At 39.3% G+C, this 18,635-nt stretch overlaps 1 protein-coding gene across 4 annotated transcripts in view; it reads left to right on the top strand.

Annotated features, from left to right (window-relative positions):
• TNS3 (tensin 3) overlaps positions 1–18,635 on the top strand; it is a 187,194-nt gene that overhangs the window by 39,236 nt on the left and 129,323 nt on the right. For all 4 annotated transcript variants that reach the window (XM_035893956.1, XM_035893953.1, XM_035893955.1 and 1 more), the window contains one exon: positions 15,798–15,836. Coding sequence is in view for 3 of the 4 variants with exons in the window: in XM_035893953.1 (XP_035749846.1) it covers positions 15,798–15,836 (39 nt within the window). In the remaining variant the exon portion in view is untranslated. The remainder of the gene's footprint in view (positions 1–15,797; positions 15,837–18,635) is intronic.

The raw sequence follows: 18,635 nt of genomic DNA, 5'->3' as shown, positions 1-18,635 counted from the left end.
ACTTAGTTCCAGGTGAACCTTGGCCTTTCTAGTTGCATCCCTGCATGCTCTGGCAGCATTCCTGTATGCCTCCCAAGTGGCCTGACCCTCTTTCCACATTCCATGGAGCTTTCTCTTTTCTTTGAGTTTTACTAGAAGCTCCTTGTTCATCCATGCACGCCTCTTGCCTCATTTACTTGATTTCCTACTCATGGGGATGCACCGATCCTGAGCATGGAGGAAGAGTTGCTTAAATAGCAACCAGCTCTCTTGGACTCCTCTACCTTCAAGAGCCATAGCCCATGGAATTCTTCCAAGTAGGTCCCTGAGGAGGCCAAAGTTTGCTCTCCTGAAGTCCAATGTGGCAGTCCTACTTGTTCTGCTTCCCCCTCTCAGAATCCGGAACTCCACCATCTCGTGGTCACTGCAGCCAAGCCTGCCCTCTACCTTCACATCTTCAACCTGTTCTTCTTTATTTGCCAGCACAAGGTCCACTAGCGCTCCACTTCTTGTTGGCTCCTCCACCACCTGGGTCAAAAAGTTATCGTCGATGTTGTGCAGGAATCTCCTGGACTGTGCGTACCTTGCCGTGTGGTCCTTCCAGTTGATATCAGGATAGTTGAAGTCTCCCATGAGAACCAGGGCCTGTGACTGCGAGGCTACTTTTAGCTGTCTATAGAAGGCCTCGTCTACTTCCTCGTCCTGGTTGGGTGGTCTATAGTAAACATCCACCACAGCGTCACCCATGCTGGCCTGCCCCTTAATTTTTACCCACAAGCTTTCATCTTGTTCTTCATCCGCTCCCGGGTACAGCTCTATACATTCCAGTTGCTCCTTCACATAAAGAGCAACTCCACTGCCTCGCCTACTAGGCCTGTCTTTCCTGGAAAGTACATAGCTATTGATGGCAGCATTCCAGTCGTGTGTTACCCCACCATGTCTCCGTAATTGCAATGAGATCATGGCCCCGTGACCACATACAGAACTCTAGCTCTTCCTGCTTGTTCCCCATGCTGCGTGCATTGCTGTAGAGGCATTTCAGCGAGGCAATTGAGCACGTAGGTTTCCCTGGAGGGATGAAAGAGGATCTGCCACAGCCAAGCCCACCTTTAGGGCGGTTGGTCTTTTGGTTCTTAAGTTGGGAGGCAGCTATGGCACATTTATTGCTACTCTGAACGGACCACTTGTTCCCCCACCGGATGCAACTGCCTGAGTGTCCTGACTCTGTACCCCACCCCCCGAGTCCTTTAGTTTAAAGCCTGCTGTACCAGGTTGGCCAACCTACTGCTTAGGATTCCCCTGCCCCGCCTAGAGAGGCGGACCCCATCCCTCCCTAACAGGTTGTAGTCATCGAAGAAGGCCCTATTGTCATAGAAGCCAAAACCCTTGCAACGGCACCAGCCAATGTAGCCATGAGTTGATGTACATTATGTGCCTATTTCTGGCCGCCCCTTTCCCTCAAACTGGTAAAATGGAAGAAAAGATAACCTGGGCCCCAATGTTTTTCACTTGTATCCCCAAGGCTCGAAAGTCTTCCTTGATTTTACCCAGGTTTCTGCTTTCTGTATTGTTTGTGCTGTCCTCGCCCATCAGCATGGTGTGCATTAGCAGTGCTGAGCCAGGACAGCCCTTGTTGCTCTGAGCCTCAGAAGCTCAATAAATGTTAATAGAAAGATACATGGTTGTATCTATAACGTGACTTTTCTGGTGTTCCGGCTGTACATACTCTGAGGTGGTGTCCTGCTGACATACGTGTGCAGCTCGAGAAGGACTGATGAACCATGCTTTTCTGTGTATTGATAGAAGAGAGAGTCCAGAAACACAGCCCTGCTTGAATGGTACCACGGTGGTGTTAACTTGCTGGACCATAGTGTTGCCACTTCTGATCATGAGAAGCCCTCATAAACTTGTCAGTGACTTTGCATAGATTAAACTATATTTGGTTTTGGAGCAGCAGTTATACCAGCATATAATACTATCTCAATTTACTATAATTTTTTTTTTTTGTGCTTTAGTCATCTGTGTTTTTTTCTTTAAAGTGATGGGGGCAGAAAACCACTCTAGAGGAAAGTGTTTGATATTCCTGTATGTACCGTATTGTAAAACTCTCTCTGAAAGGCAACATTTTTGTTATCACTCTGAAAAACTTTGTAAGAATGAATTCTGAAAGAATTTTGTTTTGCTATATAAATCCCAATACATTTAGGTAATTGCTATCTTGTATGGCCTCAGTTCATGTGTGTTTAACTTGGAAATGCTTCTGTATGGCTATTTGTTCAGATGTACATATCTAATTAGCATTCCCCGCAGTTTCTGAAGCTACAGTGTGTCTAATGCCCCAGGGCTTTGCTCTGGATTTTGCTCTGGGAACTTGAGTCCCCTTTGGTTTGTAGCTTTGTCTCAGGGCATGTCTCTCTGTGTATGCTGTAGGAATACTTGTTTGTCCCACTGCAAGGCTTTCACTTAGCTCTCTGTCCTGGGATACCATTTTTTTCCTTCTTTACTCTGTCAGTTAGGTTTATAGTATAGAGCTGGGTCATTGAAAGGCATCATCTCATGACTCCAGACAAACTTTGTTCTTTGAAGTCTGGGAATTTGAAAACCAGTTTCTATCTCCTGTCCTGTGGGAAGACTGAAAGCGGGAGGGGGAACCTCTTGACCGTATTTTCTTGACCTGTTTCTTGTATGCTGATTCTCCCTTTTGAGAACTGACTTGATTTTATTAAGTTTGTAAGCAAATGCTTAAATTCTCTTATAATCAGTAAGTCTAAGTATTTGCTGAAGTCTGTTGTTGAATCAGGTGTGATCCAGTTTTATGCCCTTGCCAAGCAAACACTGCGTGTATCCTTAAATCAACCTGGAAGATACTTTTTGTTATGCTTAAGCCAAAAAGACATTTTCTTTACATAATACAGTTTCATTCTTTGCTAGTCTGAAATGATTCTTAAAAGAAACCAGTATCCTAGGCAGATGGCTCTCTGGCTTTTTCCAGTTCCAGTAAGATTAATTCAGCACACTTTCACCTTTCAAGAAGCTGTCTTAGACATCTCAGTGGAGTGCAGATTTGATCAAAGGTTCAGAATTTTGTATTAATGTTCTAAATCATTGTTTAGACTAATTGCTTGAGCTGTAGTGCCACTTGAATGCTAGTAAAGCTAGACCAAATAACTTATTACTGTCAAATTCAGTAGTTTATTTTTTATATGAAAGTAACAGATTTATAGTATGTTTTTAGCATTTTATCATTTATAAAGCCACCAAAATTGTTTTAGTCATAAAAGGTGTAAACTTTGTCCTGCTACTTTTCTCAAAGGCCATGTTTTTTCTAATTCTTTTTCACTAGGCATTTGTATCTGAGAAAATATAATTCTTGCCTTGACCCTGCTCTTCCTTTTTCTTTATACCTTTTAAGCTGTTGCTGATTGAAGAAGATTGAAAGGTGGCTCCCCACTGCCCCCAAATGCATAGTCCCTTGTGATATCCTAATCTTTTTTTTTCTTAGTCTCCTTAACAGTCTAGGAAATATGAACATGATTAGAGAAAAATGCATAGAAACAAAAATTTAACTTGAATTAGTGTAAAAAATATGACTAGCAGCACCATGGAAGGGAGAGTGACAGTAATCACAGTAATAAAAATTAGCAAGGAGTGATAGTTGTTTTTGGTCCTGGGTTGCATGTTCTACTTGTATTGTGAAGATAATGAAGTTCCTGTCTACCACCTATATATATCTGCATATATAGAGAGACTAATATTGGTCAGATATTTTCAGTTTCAGGATTTAAAGTGCAAGCTGTATTGGCTCTCAGAAGGCTTTATTGACTTTTGTCACTTGGGTATTTCTTGGACTGGTTTGTGAATAAACCTTGTGCTTACTTCGGGAAGCCTTGTTGAGGTTGTAAGGTTGGGCTCTGGCAGTGGATGGGCGTGAAGGCAGATGCTTCTACTCTGTGACGAGAATCAGTGGCCCTTGGCAGTCCAGTGGGACCAGGTACTCATGAGAGAAACGTGGTGCGCTGCCATATGACAATTTCTCTTGTGTATTTTTGGAGCAAGAAGGAAAGATCCTTCTCTCTCCTGTGTAAGGTTGAGGAAAACAGATGGGATATTTTTTGTCACCCTAGCTAATAGTTCTAAGGTGAGTCACATGGACTATTGCTTCATTTACCTTCCTGAAATTTAGTTGAGACTCCTGAAATGTTGTCTAATGTAATGGTTCCCACCGAGTGGCTGACAGATATGCATGCTCATGTTCCCTCTTTCATATGTTTGTCTTCATATCACACAGAAACACGCAAACAAGGCAACCATGAGAGGTATTCCTTTTTTGTTTTTTCCAGTCTGGCTTCTTTATATGAGGTCTGATGTAATGTACTGTAAGCCATTGTACCTGGAACGTCCCCTGAACTTCAGAAATTCACTGTTACCTGAATTTAACATTAGTGCTCCCTGGTCCATCTTTTAAATAGCTCAATTAAGCGTTCAGAATTGAGTTATGGACAATGAATTCTTATTAGTCATTTAATAACCAAAACTGTATTTAATTTTTGATTGTGAAGTAGTTTCATGTTTTCCTACTACTTGTGAAAATAATGTCCAAATGAAAAAATAAAAAAACACCGAAAAGACCACCAAAAAAACCAAAACCACCCCCCACCCCAAATATTTTACCTTTAGACCTCTTTTAAGAATACTGAATCTAATTTTTGGTTTGCACATTTTCTTCACTGCTTCTGTTTTTATTTTTATGCTTCCTGTATTAGGAGTTTAGTTTAAATTCTAGTCTGAAATGCGCACAATTGGCTTGCTTTGGGTTTTTTGTTTTTTTTTTTTTTTTAAGGTTTGAAAGAAGACTTTCTGTTCAAAAGTTCTTCACTTCTAGCTCCTATGTATTGCACTAAAATTATGCGAGCAGAAGGGTTGTGACTTCTTGCTCTGTGTGCAGTGCATAGTATGGCCTGATTGCAGGACACTGCTTACTGTTCATTGCTAAAGAGTAAAGTACGTAAAGGAGCACCTCTCTAGAATTCCATTAGCAGTGTAAGAAATGATTTTGAGTTACAGTCACAGGCTGGGCTGGACTCTGAATTCAGCGTGGTGGTGAGGTACTTTCTCTTCAAATGGAAAAAAAAAGAAAAAAAAAAAGACGTCACTGAGGTTTCCAAGGTTACTGTGATCCTGCTTCTGTCTGATTTCTGCTGCTTCTTTGCTTACTGCACTGAAATAGTGTGAAGATTGGCCCAGTATGTTCACAGTGATACATGGGTCAGTTTGGAAAGGGAAGCAACGATATCTTGGATGTTACAATTTATCAAACTATTGGCAATGTTCTCTTTTTGGTGGAGATAATTATTAATTTTGTTTCTATCCTATTTGCGTGCTACATTAGCTTGCTATTGATGGAATTCAGTATGTGTGTTCAAAAGGGTGGAAAGAATTCCTCTTTGAATGTTTAAAACAATACAAAATTAGAGCAGAAGCGAGATTTGCAAGATGTCAAAATGTGTATTACTTTTTAAAGAGATAGCTGCTACTTTGGTAGTGACAGCTTAAACACAGCGTTTCTCTTGAACTTTCTGTTCCATACACTCAGTTGCATTTCAAGCACTACAGATAATGTATCAAACTTCACTAGAAAAATAAAGGTAGTTTTAGGGGAAGAGACACAAACAGAATACCACAAACTTTTCACCTGAATGCCCAGGGTTTGCTAATCATTACATTGTTAATTTTAAGTGATTTTGAAGTAAAACTCTTAGTTTAAAAATAATTGAGCAACCTGGAAAAGATTTTCTTTGCTGAAATCAGCAAAATACTGTCAACTTTTACACTTTAGTTAACACGGCACTATTGAAAGTGTAGATTAAAACTATCATGATCAGCAATGGAACAAATAGTGGTGGGTTCATGTGAGTTTGGTGTTTTGGTTTTTTTGTTGGTTTTGGGGGGATTTGTTGGTTTTTTGGGTGGGTGTTGGGTTTTTTTTGTTTGTTTTTGGTTTTTTTTTTTTGTTCAGTGTGGGCTGTCCTTAACCCTTTCAGATTTTGGGCAGAGGGAATCAATGACTTAAATGAAAACTTCTGTCATGCTGTTTCCAGGAGACAACTGTGTGAATGAGCCTTCCTGGTTGATGCATTTTTGTAGGAATCCATAGATCCAAACACATTCAATAAGGCTAAAGACTTAAAGGATTTTTTTTTTCTTCATAGGCAGTGTTTAGCATATTACATTACCATGCATGCAACCCTTTTAGTGCTGCCTGGTATTGGGCTAGAATAAAAATGTTTGCAGTTGAAGTCCAAGGGATTACTGTATGAGTTCTGTAACTGACATATGCAGCTCAAAGGGGTCTTCAGATATTTCCTGACTGTACTCATAAGCAGTATTTTGCAGATCCTCCTGTCTGCAAAATATTTTGCCCTCTCTTAGTTATAATATCACTGTAATGAATAAACCTTCAGATTCAACCAGAACTGTAAGCTATTGAGGGACATGAGGACTTGAAATTACTTTCTATGGGCATAAAACTTGCATTGTTTAAGAAGCAGAAGTGCTGTGCTGGAGTGTTGAGTATTTGGCAGTTAATTTGCTGGGGCTTCCCCAAAATGAAAAAGTATTTTTAAAGTATGGTAGTGTTTTTGGATAAGAACTTTCATTTAGACTTACTGTTGCAGATAGCTGGCTATATTGTGCAAGACCCAGCTGGTACATGTACAACTTCAAGGTTTGTTTGTTTCCCTGCTGATTTTCTTTTAAAAATAAATCTAGCTGTTGGCAAGGGGAAAAGAGATTATGTTAGTGAGGGAAGGAAGCAAAACAATTTCTGCTTTTCTTTGTTCACCACCAAAACATGGATAGGTTACGTTTTCATGCCAGATGTGAACTTTCCACTGGAAAATCTTAGGATGTTTTAGGAGAGTTCCTCCTATGCCCTGTCCTGTTTTGGCTGATTTTGGGAAGGATCTCTTTACTGGTCCAGTTATTTTCTCACTAGCCCTGATCCTTTCAGTATAGATACAGGAGATTTCACACATACTTGCTGTGTAACTTTTTTTTCAAGAGCCATAGAAAGGTATTCATCAGCCTTTTAAAGTGGGATCAAAGAATCCAGGAATGATGAATTTTATGTTGCCGCTGCTTGGAATGCTCCCTTAGGCCACTTGATATAGCTCATGTCACAATCTCTGGGAAATGGGAATCAAGTAGCTTACAAGAATATACCACTCCTTTCTTTGTGAGTTACTGTTATAAAAAGTTGTTTACCCTTACCATGGTGCTTTTAGCTTTTACACAAGAGGCATTGCTTTTGCACCCACTGTTACAGCTAAAGGCAATAGCAACGTCTTGAAGGGTACTCTGAACATCAACAGTGTCTGTAAGTGGGTAGCAGGCAAAATGGCCCATTTTGCACTGTTGCTGTGTCATACTATATGTGTTTGCTGGGGTTTTGATGAAGAGTGCATACTCCTAGGAACTGGTTGAATTCTCTCTTGCAATATTGCGTCTCAAAAAATTGGGGCCACCCTAGCCTTCGATTTCAAGGAGTTGCCTTACTGACTTGATCAAAGAATGGAAACTGAGGTACAGATATCATCATGAATAATCACAATTTTGTGGAAATACAGAATGAATAAAGAATACAAATACAGAGTGAGTATTATGTGTTTTGAAGGTTATAAGCTCCATCCCAGAAGTCCTGACCATTTTGTATCAGTAAACTGAAGTGTCTAAGCTTTGTTAGAATTTGCTTTTACTACTTCTGTATGATAACACAGCATTTCGTAGTATTTTACTGGGAATTATTTCTAAAAGGCTGCTTCCCTTGTCTTGTTCTGTCTTGCTGAAAAAAACATTTAAAGTGCTCCCACAGTTAAAGCATAATAAACCAAATTCAGTTGTAGTGAAAACCATCTGTTTGGGAGAGCTAGTTTTGATGATAAAAATACGTATTTAAGTCTGTCATAGGGAGAACATTCTGTACCTTTTTATTGCATTATCCCTTTTCTGAACAGATGGAAAATTGAAGATATATTTGGAATGTACATGTTTAAGACTTCATTTTAATCCATTTTTGAGAGGAGGGAAATTTGTTAAAATGACTAGAGGGCTATGAAAGTCAGGATTGTGATATAAGAAAGTCAGAAATACTGTAATAAAATTCAGGTGTTTCCAGTGCCTTCATGTCAGCCTCCAGCAAAGTGCTTTCAAGCTCAAAATGGGCGAACTGGAGCCTTGTAGGGGGACCCCTTCTTTACAACACGAGAATACGTTTTGTTGGGAAAGTGAAAGCTTCCTCCCTGGTTCACAACCCTTTGGGCTACTTTGGCCTCCTTTGGCTTGCCGAGCAGCGTACTCCAATGGTTTTTCCAAAGGATTTCTGTGAACTTGCTGCTGGAGAGGTTACTTTGCCTCTTTGACATGACTCTTGCAGACCTTCTGTCACAGACTGAAACCAGGCCTGTAGTAAATTACTGTACATATCTTTGGATTGCCTGATTCAAAGAGCTATCTTTCCTTCTGGTGATTTAATGCACTTATGCATTAAACTGGCCTTTAGTGAGATGCAGAGAGTCATCCTGCAGATGGATGGTTTTCAACTCTAGGGAAATAAAACAAAAATCCCCAAACTTACTACTTTACCACCAAGTCTGACATGTGACTTCTGCCTTCATATCCTTCTGTAATGTTGAGTAGAAATGACTGGCATTGCTGCCTTCTAGAGCCTTCCTTTTCTACCACATTTCCTTCTTTGCAATATGTATTAAGAAAAAAAAAAGTCCGCCCCCCCCATTTTAACCTAAGTTTATTGTTTAAGTATTGCTTTCATGTTATCCTTAATACTTTCGTTTGATGGACATCTATCTGTCCCAGATGTTAGAGGCACACTGGAAGCAGTGAAACCTGTGGGCTGAGCAGCGATGTCTGCAGTTGGTCATGACTGGTCTCCTCCTTCTAAAACTTCTGATACCATTGACTCTGTGGTGCCATTTGTGACCACAGGAACTGTAATGCTTGTAGCTCTTACCACCATTGCTTACATGTTGGAAGCAGACTGAAACCTTGAGAAATGGCACCAATATATATGCTAAAATTCTGAGGTACAATAGGTCTGGTGTACAGCTAGTTTCTGCTAAAGAAAATCCAATCCATGCTGGTAGTTTGTTCCTTTGGGAGAGGAAAATGTCTGTGGAACTGTATCCTGGTTGCTTGCCAGGGCCCTCCCTGTCTGGTAATGTTGCAAGATTTGTTTGACTTTGCAAATGAAGCATGTTTTCTCATGGGGGTTATACTAAAATAAATAGGCCTGGAATCCTGAAAGGATAACATAGTTCACTGAGGAATTTGTGCCTAATTAAGCTTGGAAAGGTCAGATCTGATACAAAGCAAGCAGAAGTCAAGTCTCTCAAAGATACATGCAATTGCCAAAATGAGGATTTATTTTTTTTAATTGTTCTTTCAAGAAGCAGCAAAATAAGACATTTTGAGCAAAGATACTATGTTTTTGCACTTACTTAGCATTAAATAATTTCAACCTACTTTATAAACCTGTGGTTGAACAGATTAACTCAGGAGGGACCTTAGCTAGCACTCCATTTACAGTTCAAATTGGCAAACTAAAGGACAGTGCAGAGGGCTAATGCAAAGTCCAGTAAAAATCTAGTTTTAAGATCTTGGCTCCTGCTGGCTGGTTTAACCCCTGTTAGCTATGCCCAAGTTCTGACTGAGTTTCTTGTCCTTTGCTTCTGAACTCTTTTGGAGCAAATCCAGTGATCTGATAAAGGAAAAGGCTTAATCTCTCATGACTAGTTTACAGTTATCAGCAGAAACTCATCAATTTTTGATTCTCGGAATTTTCTGTTTCATTGGCGTTTTGAAGAGGTTCTTCTATTTTACCCTTTCTCCAAATATCTGATGTACCAAAATGTCTTGCCCTGTATGTGTTCTTTGGAGAGTTGGAGAACAACTTTTCACGTGACTTTGCAAGATCAAATATCACAGCATGGAAGAAAGCCAGATTTTGAAGTAGCAAAGATATGTGAACAATACATTTCTGTATCTTGGGATAGCTGCATTCCTAGTTACTTGTGAAAGGTGTTCTTTTCCTTCAGTGAAGGTACATAACCTTCCATTTCAGGTGCTAATTTCAGACTTTGTTTCATAAGGCATAATCCCAAATTGATATAAAGGAGTTGTGTATGGGTCAGGACTGTAGGAACATGGCTTAGATGTTACAGTACTTAGTTACTCATAGGTTTTTTTGAGTTTCTTCAGCTTCAGCTGATCCTTTTCACACCTTGATGAGGTGGGTACATGTAGTGTTAGCGTTATTTCAGCAAATAAAAAAAACTGAAGCTGAGAGATTAATAAAATGGCACTAAAATATCACTGTTGGAATTTGGTTTTTAATTCAGAGAGCTCCTGGCTGTGTGTGTTTTGTCTTTCCCTGTAGCAACTTTATCACAGAGGTAGGTGAGAGAAAAAATGTGTTAGGAAGCTTTTCTGATGTTAATTGGTTTTTGCTTGCTGTATGATAGCATTATATATGAATAAATCTTCGCATTTTATTGATAATCGTGAGCCAAGCCCATTAACAGTTTATCAACTGTAGTTGTCTTTAACTTACAATGCAATTTTTATATTTGTTTCTTCCAAATTTAACTTCAAAACTGCTTTATGCTAGTCAAGTAGAAGGTTTGTTTCCGCAGGGCAAAAGAATTGGTTGTTCTGAAGAGAGAGTAGAAATGGTGTATTGCTGCGCTGAATCTCAGTGCTGATTTTACTGTATCTATTATCTTTTTTTTTTCTTTTTGGAAACACAATTATATGTTGTTTATTAAAATACTGTTTGGTTTCTGCTGTGTTTGGTAAATCTTCCTTTAAGGCTGCTCGCTGTTTTCAATGTGTCCAAAAACGCTTAATTTGAAGAGGAAAATTCAGTGGGTTTCGGGCATGCTTTAGAGCTGCTCTGTCTGTCATGAAGTGCTGAGGATACCTGATATCTCCAGGACTAAAGTCTGAGTTAGGTACTAATATCACACAACTGGAGATGCTCTATTTTTTTTAAAAAAAGTTGTGTATCACTGTTGTAGCTTTTGATTCTCAAGTTAATATCCCAATAATATCCCTTTCTATTCCAGAATTTGGATTTCCATTTTTAATTTTGTCATGTTGCAAGTTGCATCTTTGAGACCACAGAGTTATTTGAAGATATACTGCACTCAATGTCCTTTAGTTTGTTTCCTTAGTGAGTAAGGGGATTTATGATTTTTTTTTTTTTTGGTTGGGGTGGTTTAGAGAAGGGGGATGGTAACTGACAGGCATGTCAAAAGAAAAAAGTAAGCAGAGAAATTTCTTACATTTTCAAGACTTAACTCCAAAGCTATACATTTAAATAAATAGGTAAGTGTTTGTGTGGCTAAAAAAGGTGGCTATTCAATATTTCCATGAGCTTACAATTTGGGCTCCTGACAGTCATTTATGCAACCAGCACAAGGTCTTCTAACAACACTGTAACTTTACATTATTTGAAACATGTCAGGGGCTTCATTTTGCTGCTCTTTTTACCCTTTCTCATCAATTTTGTAACATGATTAGTAGTGAACTGGAATGACTTGTGGCAGGCATTCCAGCGTTTCATACTTGATAAAACTGTAGCTTGGAACAAAGTGATTCATTATAGCCAAATGGTTAAACTGCTTTTGCAAAAGCAATATAATTATGTTTGAGATTTGGACTTTGGAATGCACCTTTGGTAATAACTGGCTCATTCTTTGAAGGATGGTTCTTCCTCTGAAAGATCACCTACTTCTTGCAAAAAGAAAATAAAAAGTAAGGAAGGTGAAAATGAAAGATGCATCTGAGAGTGAAAAAAATCATTTAAATGTAAATAACTGATATCCCAGCAAATGACCTGTTCTGCAGCAGTGGAGGGCACTGTTGTGTCTCTGTTACAGCAAGTGGGGACAGAATTTATTTCCCTAGTGCCAGATATCCTGCCATTTGTTGACATTTTTTCTTGTTTGAGTTAACATTTATCTCACGTTGGTTGGTTACTCATTAACTGGTGTGACTGGTGTTACAGTCTCATGAAGGAAAATTGTCCGCAGATTCATTGGAGTCAGAATTCTTCATCAAAGTAATTATTTTAAATCTTTTTCCATCAATACGGGACTTTGTCAAACTAGGGCTTGATTCAGGAAGTATCACACAGAAAGTGTTTCCCTATTAACTGTGTATGCAAGAACAGGTAGTTTGTCTTTCAAGTATTTGCTTGGTTATTTTTGGGTAGACTAATGTGTTTATATGGATGTGTGTGTATGTGCTGGGCTCTGAAGAGGTAACTATTTCTGAAAATCAGGCAAGGCATTCACATATTCTGGTATTACTTGTTAATTTGTGAATGCGCAGAAGTACAGAAGCTAAATGCACCTTTGTTGTGTGGAACTATGAAATAGTCACTAATGCATATCCAGTATATTTCTTACAAGAATAAAGGTACTATTAAAAGCTGACAAACCAGGTGATTGCAAATGTAATGTTTGGGTTTTTTTGTTTTTTTTTTTTTAAGATTAACTGTAGCTTCAGTTGGGGGATCAGAGAAGTCTTTCTGCAGTTTATTGGTTTGTGCAGTTGGTACACAGTGTGTGTAACTTTTAAACCAGTGAATGAGACATACTCAATTTTCTATCTCTGCATTGATACTGGATTGAAGTCTCGCAATCTTGCTTTCCAGCTCTATAATTTTTCTCTAAATGATGATTTCTTTTTTTTTAGCACGTCTTAGATCTTTGCAAACCAGGAAAGAGTTGGAGCCACTCACATATCCTCAACTTAGGTTGTCTAGACCTTGTGATAGCATCTCTGTTATCTGTGAACACGTCAGCTCTTTTTCTTTTAACCTGTGTCTGGATTAACAGTGGAAGAATTTGCTGCAACTGCTCGTGAGAACTGAAATTGGGATGCATAGAGATCTTGACTATTTTGCTTCATCTGGGAAGAAATACACTATTTGTGTATATGGAGTCAGAGGAAAAAAGTCAGTGCTCCTTGGGTTATTCGGTGTGTGTTGCATTGAGTTTTGTAGCTTAAAAACAGTAACAGTGCATCTAAGTCTTTGGCCATGTGATGCGTTTTGAGTGCTCTGCAGTTTAGTGACAGTTCAACACAGTGCTAAGTGTCAGTGTTCAGGGGTGAAGGGATTGCTGTATACACCAGAAAGGGTATTATGTGACTCTTTGGTAGTCTTAGAACAGTACCATCTAATGCGGGTGTTTATCTTTGTAAAAAGAAAGTGCAAAAGACCCACAACCAGGAGAAGATGGAGCCTATCTGTAAAGTCAGGCTGCTCTATATAGCTGTTTGTAGCATAGTGAAGCTCAGAGGAGGAAAAAATCAAGCATTACCCATAACGTTAGCTCTCATCTTCTTACAGCAGAGTCTGAGTTGCCTGAATAAGATGTCACAGATCTGCCAAAAAAGATATGTAATTCTCTGCTAAATTTCTTTTCCAAGTGGATGTCCCCAGTGCTCTTGTGTCAAAATAAAGGGGATTTTTCTTTTTCTTAGACAGTGAGCCAGCTATAATTATTGAGGAGGCTACAGCAGAGTTGTGTTTTGGTTAGCCAAGGGGAAACAAGTTGCTTGATTCCTCACGGGGGTTTTTAAGAGTGGAGGGAAGGGAGAGAGCAGAGATGATATTTATGTGCTCCAGTGATGACAATTTTATTCCACAGTGGTTCCAATTACTAATTATGTGAGCGTGTAACATCAGTTCATCTCTGCTTTTCCACTGTGCTATCCAGCCAGTCTGCAAACTCCTTTGGGGTTTCCATTAATTGTCTTTTCTTCCTAATACAGGCAGTGAGAGGAAAGTAATTGTTGAAATTTCAGTTTTTATCTACTTTAACCTTAGGTGTTGCTAATGAGAACACTAGCAAAACCTGATTTTTAGTACTTACAATAAGTACTAGGCAATTGCATAGTCAACTGGGGACAGTTTTTCCTCCATAGATGCAGTGTTTGCTGCTTGTGGTACTGGTGCAGGGTGCATGTGGCTTTGGTTCTTCCTGCTACGGACTGATCTGCCTGGTGGATTGCCACTTTGGCTTGAAAGGAGAATTGGTGGTTGTAATTGAAGGTGGTGTATGAAGTTTTACATGCTGTGTCAGGCAAGAAGTCACAGAGGCAGATGTTGTCTCGGCTTTCAGCAATGGCAATGCTATCATGACAGCTTAGTTAACATCTTCCATGTGTTTAGTATGGGTGTTTGGTTGGATAGGCTACAGTGAGTCATGAGTGGCAGTCATGAAATGAGCTGCAGAAATTTATTAAGTTTATTAAGAAGCTTATTAAGACCTTGGACTTGCAAGCTCGCTGAGGAGTCAGAGGGTGCAGCAGACAAATCTCAAGGGTTCATATCTGTCTTGTTTTCTTTAGAGCTAGTGTGGAGATCATGAGGATGCTGGAAGTTGAAAATCAATATGCTACTTTTTTTTTCTTCTTTCTATAAGTACTTTTTGATTTAAGAAGCATTGAGAATCAGAGATGTCTTTTTTCACAAGCAGTTATGGAGGCAAATGCCATCCCTTCCATGCTTGTGGTTAAAAGCTGTTCCTGAGAGTTGAGACTGGAATGGGTTGCCCTGGTGTAGTCAGGTCTGTCTCTTTTTGTCTGTGCTGCCTTACAGGACTGGTGTTTCTTCTTATTCTTGCAGCTTGCTCTGTTGCATGGACTCCATCTTACTATTCTAAGGATTATAAATGACACGTCAGTCCCCTTGTGCTCAGTAACCCACTCTGTATACCATGACTTGAGAGCTGGTAGGACAGCTCACCAACAGTTCCTGAGAGAAAAACTCCACCTTTGTAGTTCAGGTGTCGCCACAGAGTTTCTGGCTCAGCTCTGCTGGCCAAGAGGTGAGTCTGTCCTGGAGAGACGTAATTGTGAAAGTGAACATGTTAAATGAAACAGTTTTCACTGGGGTTAACCTCAAGGTGCTTGTTAAAGTGAGCATGCATGATGACTCTTACTGAAGCTCAGCTGAGTGGTATAAATTGATGAACCACAGTCTTTTGACTGTATGTGTGAGGTCTGAGGGTGCCTGCTGTGTGGGACTGTAGAAAGAAGCTAACACTTGCTTTTCCCTAGATCATCACGTAGTCAGAGTCAGTCATGCTTTTTCTGGCTTTGTGTTTTGGTTTGGTTTTTGAATACTCAAACAAGGCTGTTTGGGGGGGATGGGAGGGTGGGTATGTAATCCGTACAGAACACGTTCTCCATAGGAAGTGTCTAACTTGGAGCCAAGCCTCTGAAATTATGAGTCCACAGAATATCTGTTCTGCTTGCTTTGCTTAGCCTACACCTCCTAAAAAGATGCTGAACAAGGATAACGTACTGGGAACTGCTGAAGATGAAAGTGATGAAATTGATTAAAAGCAGAATACTGATTTATTAACTAAAACTGAGATAATACTGGAAGAATGGTGCAAAGGATGGAGCGGGGCAGAAAGCCCTCTGTGTTTCCCTGCATATGTGACCTGCGGGAAGGCATTACTCCTCAACCCATTTCACTGATTACAGCATGTGAACAGGGCACTGAGTTAGCATTGAGCTAATGCTAACTCTTGAGGGAGCTGAAGAAAAGTAATGCAGCCGAGAGCAGCTGTGGGCACTCAGATTCTGCACCTGGTCTGGCTGGTGCCCTTTTGACTCCCCCTGGATTACACAGTATTTGAGGGAGGTCAATAAATGGGATTGGGCCATCTGCAAAGGAAGTTTTTTTTTTTTTTTCCTTATTTTATTATTATTTTTTATTCCAGGTGGTGACACCCTGCTTTTTTCCAAGCAACTACGAACTGGTAAGTATTTTTGGCACTGGTGATATCCATCAAGTTTTATTAGGTTATAGGTTAGGTTATTCCTGCAGACTCCTTTTATCTCTTGTCATTTCAGTACTGTGCCATCACTTTTCCCCTGTGAGGTCTTGGCAAATCAAGGGTCTATTCCTGAAGCTTGTTACTGTGTCCTGTCCCATGCAGGAATCTGGTTGTTTTATTAAGCATTCTGCAAGGCTAAGTATTAACTTGGTGAAATGTTTTCTGCTGTTTAGGATTCTGCTTAAACTGACGACCTGCCTGTGATGCAGCAACCATATGTAGTTGATACTACATTATCTGCTTTTGTCTGTGTGTGTTAAATACAAAAAAAGACAGACATTAATTGTTTCAACATACAATGTCTCATATCAATTTGAAAGTACAAACAGCAGATGATTTGATTGGGGCCTGTTATTTATTTATTTTATTTTTGATGGTGGAAGAGAGGAAGTTAACCCACGCTTGCTCAGGGTAGGAAAATTATAAGCCTTTTCTGGCTTGTGTGACTGAATTTGGTTATTTCAGTTCCAAGGGTAACAAGAATGATGCCTGGAGGATGGTATGTAACAGTTATTTATTGAACCAGCACTGCCACCTGCTAGTGTCATGACTAGGACTAATCAGCCAACAGCTGATGCCCAAGTGTCAGCCAAGAACTCTGTGTATTCTAGGTATGTGATGCAGCCACTGACAATTAGGAATCCTACATCTCATTTCTGTCTTGCTATGTGAATTGGCCAAGTCACATTGCATATTTCTGTGTCTTGATTTCTCTGCTGGAAAATACAGGCAATGAACCACAGAAGTAAAAAGGTGCTGTAGAAGTGTTGGTTCATGCTTTTCTTAATTATTATCCTTTAAAAGAAAGGCTGGAAACCTAAAATTCATGGTAGTATAAGGAATGTGAATATCAACTCATGGGAGGTCTCGCCTAATTTTGACCCAGTAATTTTATGAATTAACCCACGTCAGAGTCTGAGGATCCTGTGTGGCATTACTGCTAAAATTATAAATAGAAAAGAAACCCTTTCTTATGTCTGCAGCTCACAGTATTAGATGTATACTGGCAACCATAGTTACTATTTCTTTTGTGTTGCGCACACAACCTGAATATTGATTCTAACATGGAAAATTTGTCATTTTGATTCAGCAACAACTTTAAACATATAGCAACCTGTGATTTATGTTACCAGTCATTACCATTAATAGTTCTGGTTGAACTTAGTTTATGTGAACTGTGAACATGGGGCAGTGCTGGTGGTCTGAGTCCAACTGACTCTGTGACCTGCTGATATTTGAACAGAGTGAATGGCAAAAGTGTCCTAACCTGTTCTAGTTTACTAGCAGGGATGTAGCCAGAAGTATATTCAGACCCTGAATAAACATTTACTAGTTTTAGGTGGAAGAAAGGGTGGAATTCTATTTAAATTTCTGGCAGGAAAGCTGTAGGTGAAATATTTTCACTATGTAGCGTGCAATATGTTCTTACTACTGAGAGTGAGATTGAGCAATGTCTTTTGCTTTTGATGTGAAATATGGTGACATTTGTAGATTAGGAGTCTGCCATGTGCACAAATAAAATTTATCTGTTTAGTGAAGAGTTCTGTTGTTCTGAAGGAGGATAATCTGTGACCGTATTAGCTGTAAGCATTTTCTTTTACAACTACCTTGAGTGTAAAATATTGAGAAGACTGAGAATAAGTGGTTGAGATCTTCAGGTAATAGGGAGAGGAGTAATCTATTTGAATGAATCAAAACACTGTTGCATTGCAATTTGCAGCTGAACTGTGGATTTATCCCCATTCATTCAAGCCAAGGAATTCCAGTCTTTTAGCTCTTACATAAATAAACAATGCATATGGCTGCTCTAAATTGGTACTTCATATATTTAGCCGATGTAATGGTTGCCTGTATTGCTCTCCTTAATGTGGCTCATAGCAAGAACTATAGTTAAAACTCTCAGCGGCATGTTTGTTGGAAGACTGTTGAAGCCTGATGAAATTCACAGATGCTTTTTTCTTCAGAATGTGGGTTTTATTGATTATTTTCAGCTTGGAAGTCTGTTTCCAAAGAGGCCCTTTTTTCCCATTTCTCACGAGCCTTGCGTCTTGAAGCTTTGTAATGACATCAGGACCCTCATATATCAACCCAGTACAGCTGTTAAAGAGTTTCAGGTGCTAAAATATAAACCAGCTGCTGTTAAGTGTTCTAATACTACTTGATGTTGTGATGCAGATTCTTCTGACTGGAGAAAGGGGGATGATGTTAGTCTGGCTCTGTTAATTCAAGTCAAATCTTTTGCAAAGGTGACCTATTCTGGTGTACTTTGTTTAATTTCATGAAGAGGCAATGGTTTATTTGTGGCAATGGACTTTTCATCACAGAGATGCATAGCATGACTGAAAAATTTTTAAAAAAGAATAAAAGGGGGGGGGGGAGGAGGGCAGGAAATGTGCCATGGTCACTGTTTTTTTTTACCTAAGAGCTGACTTAGCCTATGTAACAGTTCTCCTAAAATTTGATAAAAAACCAAGATGACAAGTCTGTTTAAACAGCCTTTTCTTGATTTGTTGGATCTTATTTTGAAAGATTGACAATTACTCAGTTGATTTATCTTTTAAAATCAACATTTTTAATAAAAAAGCAGTAGACACATTTTTCTTAAAAAAGTCTTTTTCTCTAGTGCTGCAAAAACAAGAGAAGGTTTAGGCTCTGACCTTAAAGCTCCAAATACTTTTCATCTGTTACTTTAAAAAGGTAAAAATAAAAGGAAAGCCAATG

This window comes from Egretta garzetta, unplaced genomic scaffold (genome assembly GCF_000687185.1).
Source record: "Egretta garzetta isolate BGI_Z169 unplaced genomic scaffold, ASM68718v1 scaffold155, whole genome shotgun sequence".
Taxonomy (NCBI): domain Eukaryota; kingdom Metazoa; phylum Chordata; class Aves; order Pelecaniformes; family Ardeidae; genus Egretta; species Egretta garzetta.
The sequence above is the reverse complement of the archived record's forward strand: the minus strand, read 5'-3'. Positions and strand labels throughout refer to the sequence as shown.